This window comes from Cylas formicarius, unplaced genomic scaffold, assembly GCF_029955315.1.
Source record: "Cylas formicarius isolate icCylForm1 unplaced genomic scaffold, icCylForm1.1 PGA_scaffold_7__23_contigs__length_41026272, whole genome shotgun sequence".
In the NCBI taxonomy this organism is placed as follows: domain Eukaryota; kingdom Metazoa; phylum Arthropoda; class Insecta; order Coleoptera; family Brentidae; genus Cylas; species Cylas formicarius.
The window spans coordinates 25,335,149-25,347,521 of NW_026844352.1; the positions used below are offsets into that span (position 1 = coordinate 25,335,149).

General features: G+C 33.1%; 1 protein-coding gene across 3 annotated transcripts in view; it reads left to right on the forward strand.

Annotated features, from left to right (window-relative positions):
- Positions 1–12,373, forward strand: part of LOC132704370 (hemicentin-1-like) — a 119,246-nt gene that overhangs the window by 87,729 nt on the left and 19,144 nt on the right. For all 3 annotated transcript variants that reach the window (XM_060674333.1, XM_060674332.1, XM_060674334.1), the window contains one exon: positions 11,220–11,360. In XM_060674333.1, coding sequence (XP_060530316.1) covers positions 11,220–11,360 — 141 coding nt within the window. The remainder of the gene's footprint in view (positions 1–11,219; positions 11,361–12,373) is intronic.

Consider the following 12,373-nt stretch of genomic DNA (forward strand, 5'->3'; position numbering starts at 1 on the left):
AGGCTCGAGGAACATCGTTTAGCCATAAGAAACAAACAAACAACATCTGCTTTGTTTCAGCACCAACATCAGACAGGCCATAAAATTGATTTCGGCACTTGCAAACAAATAGCTAATATTCCTGATTTTAGGACTAGGATTATACGAGAGGCCATCGAAATGGAAAAGTCCGGACACCTCAATACGAGAGACGACGCTCTGCATTTATCCAACACGTGGAGAACGATAATCAAACAGCAGAGCGATGCGCAGCAGCCAACGGGGACATCGCAACTACGATCGAGCGAAATTAACAACGCGACAATTCAGGGGGCGGAGCCACCTCCCCCCACGCACAAGCAGCACCGTTACCATCTCCGGCGCAGAGTATAAATACCGCACGCACCGCCGATAACCTCCCAGTGTTCGAAGTGTTTTCGGAGCGCGAGCATTGAAGATGCCAAGTGAGATTTTGGCGAAACGTCTGCAGGATTCCAGTCGGATGCAGGATTTGCAGGATTCCAGTCGGATGCAGGATTCCAGTCGGAGTTCAACGAGCGAACGGATGATATCCCGGAATATAGTGTCATCACATTTTTCCATCCGTGAATCAATACGTGAGAATATATATATATATATATATATATATATATATATATATATATATATATATATATATATATATATATATATATATATATATATATGATGACACTATACTTCGGGATACCTGCATCCGACTGGAATCCTGCATCCGACTGGAATCCTGCAAATCCTGCATCCGACTGGAATCCTGCAGACGTTTCGCCAAAATCTCACTTGGCATCTTCAATGCTCGCGCTCCGAAGTGTTCGAAGTGTTTTCGGAAATTACACCACAGGCATCTACCAGATCAGTGTTTGATACAAAAATGGCTTCTATAAGAGTATTTGCCGTTTTAGAAATATGGTTGGGTACATTTTTAATTTGCACAAGATTATAATTCTTAAATAAGGAACACAATGGATTCGTTAATTTTCATAAATAATATTGAAATCGAATAAACAAAAGATTTCATCAACTGTGGGATATAGATCTGAAAAGATGTTATCAAAATCCGAAATAAAACTATTAAAATATAAAGATGGAATTCTGTAAAAAAACAGATATTTTTAATTTTTGTCTTAAACCAAACTGAAGCAGTAGGGCAATAGTGTGCCAAAGTATGACGAATTCGCCCCAAAATATTGATATTGATTCAATAATCAATTAATAAGAACAGAAATTTTTGAAAGAAACTTCCACAGGCTACTGTAATGCTTTTTACAAAACTTCTGGATTCCTCCTGCGTCGGTTTTTGAGTCCAACTTGCAGACGTTTCGTCCCAAAAATCATCGGTTGTCAGCTCTCTTGTTTACAGAGCTGTAAAACTATCTCAGCCCGAGTCACTGCACCCAGAATTAAAACACCTTTCCTCTGCTTTTCTCTCTAATAATTTCCACATTAAAGATGTTAAACGTTCCATCAAAAAATACACGTCACCACAAAATAAATAAGAACTAAAAGTTCAGATTTTCACGAAATTATATATTGTGACATAACAATTGTTTCGACAACACCGTGTCTTTATCATTGATCATCATTATCATATCATTATCATAGAAATTTATAAACAACCTAACAATCTCCGAGACGATGTTTATGCCCCTCATTTAGCTCTGCTCCCCCCAAACAATATATAAGCAGGTACAGAGTGAAATACGAGCCAGTTTCAGTCAAGCCCCGAAGAAGCCAACAGGATGATTGGCGAAACGTCAGAAAGTTCGACTCAGCAAAAATCAAAGCAGGAGGAATCCAGAAGTTTTGTAAAAAGTTAGAAGAGAAATATTAAAAATCAATGAAAAAATGTTTATTAAATATTTACAGATCAATGCTAAGGAAATTATATTAGGATGTATCGTTTAAGCTGATATATTAGATATAGCAGAAAAACCAACTAAAGGAAGACCAAACAAATAATGCATATACTTATTGAAGCACTATAAGCAGTAATTATACCATTTTTAGTAACTGGTCGTTTTCATGTGACTGTCTTATGTGGGCAATTTGATGAACCACGTAATTTTTTTAATGTAAATGTTTCCGTTCAACACCCACACACTTTTAAAATAAAACATTCGGATGGCGCGGATAAACAAGAGAAGTTGACTTTTTGTTAAGTCTTCTTTATTTTGAACACCTGTATTTTTTAAAGAAATGTATAAAAAAAATTTTTTTAAAGAAAATGTCGATTCAAAACTTGTAATAGCATGTAAGCATGCATATAGCACAGATGAGCAGCATAAATAAAAAGAATTGTGTATTGTACTTATACGCATTTTTGAAAAATCGTTTACATAGGTTTTCGACTCATCCCACGTTATCTTAAATTGCATAGTCTATATTTTGTTAAATTTTGAATTCACTAATTCGTTCTAATTATTATATACTTTCCAGTATTAATTATCGTTTTTTTTGCACTACCCCCTTAATTTCGCCTCTTTTTAACCCCTTAGAAAGTTGTTAATAGTTTGCGAAACTTCTGTATACTACATTTACTTCGATATATTTATTTCACGGTATTAATATTAGTTTTTAAAATCAATAATTTTGACTTGACACAAAAATGATCAAAACTATGTTTCAACTAATGGAACACCATGTATATTATTAAAAAATTTGAAAGATTTATTGCGTGTTTTTATTTTTAAGGGACGTATTGACCAGGATCAGCACGAATTTTTTCGGAAAAGATCGATCCTAACTAGTTTCGTACCCTTTGTTCAGTTTTGACAGTTTAGAGGAAGGGTTCGAGACTTGCGCCGTTTACACCTATTTCTATAAAGTGAAAGATAACCTCTGGGGTATGGTCTGTTCATAGATATAAGAAAGGGACCAATTTCTTTTGAACGGATTATCCTAGGGTGGTCATTAACATACAATGCAACAAAATTATTATTATTTATTAAGGTAATTATTAATTAAGTAATTATTAATTATTAATTAAGCTAATAATATTGTTGCATTGTATGTTAGTGACCAGCCGTGGATAATCCGTTCAAAAGCAATTGGTCACTTTCTTATATCTATGAACAGACCATACCTCAGGGGTTGCATTTGGGTCCGTTACTTTTTGCCATTTTCGTGTATGATGTGCTTTTTACATGGTACTTACTCCTTATACACAGATGATCTAAAAATTTCAAAATTGGTTCACTAGGCAGCAGACTTGTGGCAGAAGCACTTGTCAAATTTTGAAAGGAATAGTTCTTTCCCTAGATTGTTTATTTACTCTGAGAAATCTCACTGTATTGGATTTAACTATTCAGACTCTGTAAAGGACGAGGGTATTACATTGGATTCGGGACTCCTTTTTGAGATACACGTCGAAAATATTGTTCAAAAGGCTCTAAAGAATTTTGGATTCACTTTACTGACGGCTAATGGATTTAATAACCGAAAATCTATAACAAATACATTTTTAGTCTTGTCAGACCCGTGTTTTAATATGCTACGACAGTCTATACAGCGCAATTTTGTAAGCTATAGATTTAATAGACAAAGACATTTTTCCATCATTTCCATTGAATGCAGTTTATGGAAAAAATCGTAGAACAAATATTGAATTATTGAAATTAATATATTGTAACAAAAACAGTTATTTAATTCTTGATTTGGTTTGGCTTATAAGGAATAATTTGAACTAGTCTACTGACTATCTTTTTGTGATATTTTATTATTTCCTTTTATTGGGCAGCTGTGCCTGTCTCCAGGAAAGACTTGTTCATAAAACTACAACTTCACTAATTTAGTCGTAGGTTCAATGATAAAGAATTCAATACTTTCGAATTTCTTTTACCAGTTTAGTTGTAGTGAAGTATTTGAGGGACTATGTTTATGACCCATTGTTATTATCAGTAAAATTGCCAACACAACCATTGCTGTGTTGCTGTGCTAGCTGCGTGAAAGTGCAAGTGTGACCAACGAAGTGTCCTGCGATAACCGTGATTTGTTAATTACGTCAAACATTCTAAGCCGAATATCTCCGGGCATTTGGCGAAGAGACCAAATTCATAAATTTCAATTTATTAAAATATTCGGGAAGCGGTTCCCCAAGGCGCGTAGCTGCTTCATTTTGTTCCATTATGGAGTTGTTCGAATTACGAGGCTGTAATTAAAGTTTTATCTCGAACTCGCCGACCATTCGTTGAAGTGACGATTCACGTTTCTGTGGATTCTCCAAATTGCTTTGTAATCAACGAGCAGGCGCCGGACCGTAAGGGCAAAGAAACAATAAATGAGCAAAATCAACCAGCTGGAATTATCATGTGCAGAAAGTGCATCAACAAGTAAATGCCAATATTTATTTATTAATATTGGGATAAATTTGTCGAGAGAAATTTATAGTCTTCCACGTAGGTTTTGACATTTTGTAACTCTTCGTGCTTGCGACGTAGACGTCGTTCATCCATTATAAGATGTGGCAACCAAGTCAGCCTTTTACCTACAATATTCTATATTGTCCAATAGGTGATAAATTACATTAACTTGCGTGAGAAAGTTTGTGTTTCTGTCTCAGAGAAGTGTACAGTAAGAAAGTCGGAAAATTTCATCCTGTTCCATTCAGTATCGGTGTTGACCTTAAGCGTAGCTAAACTATATGAAGTAAAATAATTTTAGTTCCCGATGTTAATAAATATTAATTCGAAGAAAAGTTTGCTCTTTATATTTTAAAAAAGTAATACCTACCCTAAGTAAAAATTTATTGGAACTTGGCCACGATGACAGTATTATTAAGCAATTTCGAAGAGAGCAGAAGAAAACATGAAATCTTAATAAGACGTGGATTAATGAAGCTTTTATATTGTATCAAAAATGTGGCAAGAGAAAAATATAACCACCAATTTTTCACGAAAGGCCTACCAGCAAGTAACTTCATCGATATTTTCCGGCTGATTCAGTAATATTTATGGATAATGCAAACTATAGTCAACTCCACTCTTACCATGCGGGTTCAAATGTCATTAATTATAAAACTCATGTCAAAAAACGCAAATACTACCAAATACAAATATATCGGAAGATTGGAAAAATAGTTTCAATATTTTAGTTACTGTTGTGATAGCCACATTAAATATTTATTCTTGATATATTCATATGTAGAGAGTTCAATTTATTTTAGCAACTATTTAAAATCGAGGATCTTTAATCTGAAAAATCATTTCAAGGAAAATTATGAAAATATAATATAATAGATGTACTCGACTCGAACAATGATAATCGATGCTACTTCCAAATCTAGTATTAATTTTACTGATTTGTTTCAGTACTCGGATGTAATATTACCACATTACCAAACTATTTGAACTTGCTAGGATTTAGAGATTTTGCCTCAGCACATATTAAGTCTATTGCGTTAAACTTTCAATGATATGGCGGCAGTAGAAGAATCCCCTGGTCATGTGCAAGCAATATTCCATCCCGGGGATATATTTTTGTTCCCTTTTTATAGAGTTTGCATTGAAATTAGTTTATCTAATTTGGTAAAGGGTCTTTCGGCCAAGACGAGGCAGGTTGTTGACAATATAATGATACGCTGCGTTGTCTAAGAAAATTGAATGACAGAACATCCAAATTTGTTATCAGTTTTGCTTTTAGTCATTTTCCAAACATTGTACATTTCATTTCATTTCCCATGCCACTTCCCTTTTTCCTCTTGACGTTTTTTACGGACTCATCTTGCAAACATTTCGAACAACTTACATTGGAAAATATGCACCTTTTATCTAAAAACATCGCGTAATTTGTAGTACATCTTTTCACATAAAAATCTTCGGTTATACTCCGTTTTATAGCGAAAATCAAATTTTGTTAACGATTCAAGTGTAATATCACAAACAACGTGTCTTAGAGTGTCCTTCACAACTGGAAGGGCTAGATTGGTTAGATTAGGTTAGTCCTTGCCAACGTTTTGTTTGTTGCCACGTAGCTATCCAAAAATGAAAGGTGGTAAGTTGGGATTTTTTTTACATATTCCTTTTTTCTTCCTTATTCAATTAAGACGGGATAATTGAGGTAATGAGAATGATTAATTAATTGCAAATATTTGAAATAATTGATATTAGTTCGCATTAGCCTCATTCATTCTTTTGTGCAATGTATTTGACAAAAGTAATGTCCTTAGAAGAGCAGTTTACCTAAATTTTATGAATTTTCACTTACTTAACCTATGATCGATCTGTGTTGCAACATAATATAGATTGTTATCAAAAAATCAGTATGCTTTTAAGAAATATACTAATACTGAGAATGCATTATGTAAAGTTAGGGAAGAATTTTAGAAAATCTTGATGAAGAAAAGAAAGTGGAGGTAGGGTTTTTGGAGTTAGCTAAAGCCTTAGACAGTGTGGCACACTAAATCCTACTGAACAAACTTCATAAGATAGGTCTTGGAGGAATCGTGTATGACTTATTTAAGTAATATCTTAAAATTAGTGATAGAACACAGTGTGTAAAGGTATCCTATATATCTAGTATTACATAAAAGTTGAGATTCGAATGGTATATAATCATTATGGACACTATTCAGTGACAGCACATTTTTTTTGTTGTGCAAATTATAATGTAGGGGAGGATGGGGCAAGGAGGCCAACCTCAAAAACTAATCAAAATTTTTGTTTCGTTATTATAATCATAAATTCGGGTTAGTTTGTATATTTTTAGCCCTTTACTTAATACCAGGGAAAAATGGACGGCCTAAATTTAAATATATATATATATATATATATATATATATATATATATATATATATATATATATATATATATATATATATATATATATATATATATATATATATATATATATATATATATATATATATATATATATATATATATATATATATATATATTTCATATTATTATAACCGAATCATAATTAATTTATTGAAAGTGTTATTTTTTGGACAATTTTATGGATTTAGCCTAAAATCTTATAAATTTAGCGAAAATCTTATAAATACCAATAACCAATTTCTTGATAGATAGAAAAATAGTTACTATCCAGTACCTAACTTTTCTTTAAACTAAATAATTATAATTATTGTACATAGCATTATAAATAGGGAGAAGTGGGGCAGGACGGCCAGAAGGTTCGCCAAAATTTGGATAAATTTAGTTAAAGTTAGTCAAAAATAAATCGACTTGATGGGTAAAAGCCATAAAAAATAATAAAAAGCTTAAGCGCACTGCCTTGCCCCACCCACCTCTATTGATAGTAAGTGATATTTATGGGAATCTGTATTAGAAATCACGAAAATGACGGTTGCTAGGTTCTAGATTGTAGTTTGTTGTTGTTGGATGTGGTTAAAACCAAATTTATAAACTTCGGACTAACCCAGACCCACAACATTCAAAGTATAACGTCGCATAAACAAAATTGGAACCAGAACAAGCAGTGATTTAAATGCTAAAGCAGAATAGCAAGACTGAGAGACTTAAGATATTTGCGAGTTTATATTGACGAGAACTTGAATGATAAGGATCAAGAGTTTGTAACAAATAAGTAAGAAAACTAATATTCAAGTTCCATGAATTACAAAATATATTGCATTTTGAAGCCCGTAAAAAGATATATCACTCTCTTGTTGTGCGCTTAAATCCGTAATGTCGCCGCTACACATTACGCAAAATATATTATTAAAGTTATGCTTTTCAAAACAAAACATATTCATCGCAACTGCTTTTCCAAGACAGCAAGGTTTTTACGCGCTGGAGGAATTGTATGTTAAAGCAGTTTTAAGATTCATGTTTAACCAAAAATGCATCTAGGAATGGTATCACACTACCTTTCGTTAAACATTTGGCTTTACAAAAACATGTTAAATTTACTGGCCCAATGCTTTGGCTCAATGTTTTAGACTGAAGACCTACAGAAAAATTATTAAATAAAATAAATGCTTGGATTGCTGAAAGAAATTTCTGCATTTAATTGTCTACTTCATAGTTTATGTCATTTCGTTATTATATTGTGTTAATGTGTTATGTTATATATTATTCATATTTATATTTTATATTACTATTTTAAATAAGTATAAATAAGCAAACTTACGTTTATAAATGATAAATGATAAATGATAAATGATATAAACAGTTTATATCATTTGCCGATGATGCCAACTTGGTTGGCGAAATACGTGTCCAGTGTTCTAAATAAAGTTGTGGTGCAGTAGTGGTTATAAACGTCAGTTTGTTGATCTTCCACCACAGGTTCCAGTCTCCCCGAAGTATAGGTAAGGACACAAAGGTTTTTATGAATCCATTGTGCAGCCAATATTGAAGCGACAAAGTGTTTTGAGCTATATTTATGCCCTAAATTATAATTCTTTAAGCTTTTGCTAAATAAATGTTTGCAAATGCTTATTAATGAGTTTTGCATAGACAAATAACGTACGTATTCGTAGGACTCGCAAAGCTTGTATTTAATTTGATTACAGCTTTGCAAATGTTTGACCGTGTTCCGCATTTGTGTAAAAAACTAAATTAAATTAGGGCTGCAGGTTTACAAAAAAGAAAAGTAAATACATGTATCGTCACATATCTGAATATACTTAGTACTCCGTTTGGTCAGTAGGTTTATTTTACGTGGTTTTCTATCTATATTTTTAGTTGAGTGTATCAAATTTATTAAAAATATTGTAGTACACATCGTCATATTGAGATTAGCATCAGTCAATGCGCGATTCTATTTTTGGTCATATGTTTTCGAGAATATTATTATTCAAATTAAAGTACCATTAACTTAACAGGTACATCGATTTCTAGGCCAATATCAACAATCTTATACCTGTCTCGATTGCATTTTCAATATTACTTGTGAATACATATATGTATCATAAATCATGTCGTTGAAATCGATCACACACATATATATTAACGGCAGCTAATCGACTGTAAAAAATCAATCATGTCCTACAAATAATGAGACATTAATTCAATGAGAATGTTATCTTGAAGGGTATGAGAACTGCTAAATAATGAATGGTAGTTCGATTAGAATTTCACTTAGTCGAAACGGTATTGATTTCGTGAAATAAGGGCAAAATTATACTTAGTAATTACTAATCGTTTTGAAATTAATCATTAATGAGGATATTTTATTATCTAAATAGCCACTAAATGGTTAACAGCAAAAAAATACAAAAGCTCACGCATTACACATTAGTCCTATGTTGGTTATTTTATTAATTATACTCGAAACCGATTTGTTGAGGTGCTGTTTTTAAAAACAAAATCTCGAACGCCAAAGAATGAAATGACTGTTTGGACCAAACAGACCAAAATAAATTCCTGTTGTGTTGTTTGTCATTTAGATTAGAGAAACAGTTTTAGTGTTGTAGTATTTAAAATTCGGTTCTTTGCCACTCGATAAGAAGGACGTAGCTTGTATTATTCGAAATTATATATTTTTCAATAAATAATTGGAAAAACTATTCATTGCATATTGCCTCTCCCCTATGCAATTACTTCGCTTGATTCGGAACCTTGACAGATACTAAACAATCGTCCAAGTTACTATTTACCCTCAGCTGACAAGGTTACTACTACTCGGCAACTCTTTGAAGTGACCGATTTTAATTTTGTTTAGCGATGAAGCGTACTTCTGTTTGAATGGCTACGTCAACAAACACAACTGCCGCATTTGGAGCGAAGCTAATCCTCAAGTGTATGTCGAAACACCGTTACATCCAGAAAAACTGACCGTTTGGTGCGCTTTATGGACTGGTGGAATCATTGGTCCGTACTTCTTCAAAAACGATGATGGCCAGAACGTTGCAGTCAATGGTGATCGGTATAGAGCTATGATTACTAACTCTTTCATTCTTGAATTGAATAACCATGAAGTCCAGGAGATGTGATTTCAACAGGACGGCGCAACATGTCACACAGCTCGTGCCACAATCGATTTATTGAAAGACGCGTTTGGTGACCGCCTAATTTCACGTTTTGAACCTGTGAATTGGTCTCCAAGGTCTTGTGATTTAACACCGCTAGACTACTTTCTGTGGGGCTATGTAAAGTCATTGGTCTGTACTGTATTGAGCCACAAACGCTCGACCATTTGGAAGACAACATTCGCCGTGTTATTGCCGATATACGGCCACAAATGTTGGAAAAAGTTATCGAAAATTGGACGTCCAGATTGGACTACATCCGCGCCATGGCGGTCATATGTCAGAAATCATATTTAAAATGTAATGCCACAAGATTATCTTTCGGATAAATAAAATTAATGTCAATCGAATAATCCATCGTTGTTTTATTGCAACTTAAAGTTCTATACATCGAAAAAAAACACCCCTTAGTCCCTCAGCCGGCTATGATACTTTCGTACAGAATTGAATCTTCCTCGCAACTATTCACCCACTGACCTGTACTCTGTGCCTTTTCTTTCAAAACAGCGATCTTCATATATTTTTTTTACTCTGAAAATTTTACAGATTCTGACAAAACTATCGAACTGTCAACGGCAATTTCGATTGTTGAACGCCGCAAGGCCTTATTGCTTGAAACCGAGATTTGCGCTGACAGATCTAATTAGTTGAAAGCGAGTCTTGAAGTGCTGTTTTGTTGATTCTTTGACTTGAAAGGTGCCTGTATTTATATAAATAGTAGCTACTTGATTGATACCAAAAATATTTTGGAAATGTTTAAAGAAACAACTTTATTTTATTATTATTGAAATATAATTTCTTTGGAATCCTTATACTTAATAAACATAATTGTTGGGGCCTTTACCCCTGAGGTTTTGACCACGACACTTAACCGGTGGTGGTGTAGTGGTAATCCAAAATTTGGAGATGCGTCAAATTAGGCCGGTTGTCTTTAATACGCGCGCGTTCACTTCGTTACCACAGGTCGTGAGGTACTACTCGTACTACCCAAAAACTTTTCTCCGCCAGTGCGCGCTTCGGTGCCAGCTCAAAACGTAAAAAATATCGCACATAGCGATCCCGCGAGAGAATTAATTATCGCGACAATAAAAGTTTCCTTCGATAAAAGACCCAGAAAGAAAATAAATGCATATTAAAATTCCCAACATAATATTCTTTCTTTCATTTAAATAGTCCAATTTTAAATAACACAAATATTTCTATGAACTATGAGGGAGAATCCCGAACAATAATAATATCTTATTATAAATCAATTTATTTTTTCAGCTCCAAAGTACGTAATACTAGGGGACGGTCTTCTTATCGTCAATCTTACGAGAGAAGATGGCCAAAGGAAATATATATGCAGAGCAGTTAGAGAATCGTCGGGCGACGTTAAAGAGAAAGAAATTACCGTAATAGTCGAGCGTAAGTAAATAAATTATTGGATAGTCAGTACTTTAAAATCACACTTGTATTGTGGAGATATACTTAGATTTAGGAGTAACATGTAGTTTTATCGATATTAATGAAAAATTTAACAATTTGATTTGTCACAATTACAACACGAGAGGAAATTTAAATAATTTATTTAATACTACATACTGAGCAAACAGTCAGGGAAAATATTTTGTATCATACATTGACCCCACATAATATAACATAATACATGCTAATTTACATAACATAAAGTAAAAACAACGATTTAATAAAATGTTTAAAAGATAAGCCTTTGTGTGTCTTTTACTCTTATCAGTGAACTAATAACACATTTCAATTTATCTTATAGTTCTCGATATTACTAATTGGGGGGCCTCACTTTTCTTTTTCTTTTTGTTATACTGTTGGTATGTTTTTTTTTTAAAACCTTTTACTATTGTTATTATTACGTTTTTTGTAACCTCTTTATCAAGTTTCTCACGGATCCTTTCGCGATCGATCTACAGAGTGTTAAAGTTCAAGTGTTTTTATAAGCTCTTTCTATTAGCTCTTGCAATTTGAAAGCTATTACGAAATTATGGTCACGTTTCAATATAACATGCTAACTGATTTTTTGAATGTCCAGGAGGATATTTCTAATCATGCCTCATTTTCTCCCTGCGATCCTTATCGAGAAAAATATTGAAATCAAATTTTTGTAATCGCTAACTTTAATGAAAATTGATAAGTTGGATTGCTGTTTTCATTTTCACTTCTTGATTTCATTTTAAGTTTTTAAGTATTTTAAAGTTTGGTTATTTTGAAATGAAGCCTTTCTGGAAACATGCTTCAATTTATATATTTGAAATAGAAAATTTAAAAATTTAACTTTTGGCCACCAAAATGCTAACAATGCCGCCAGCTCCTGATGTGAAGAGTCATGAAGTTCCATTCTTTAATATTGAGTTAGATTTTAAGCCTTTAAAGGTAACTTGAACTTTCTTGAAAAGTGAATCTATGAA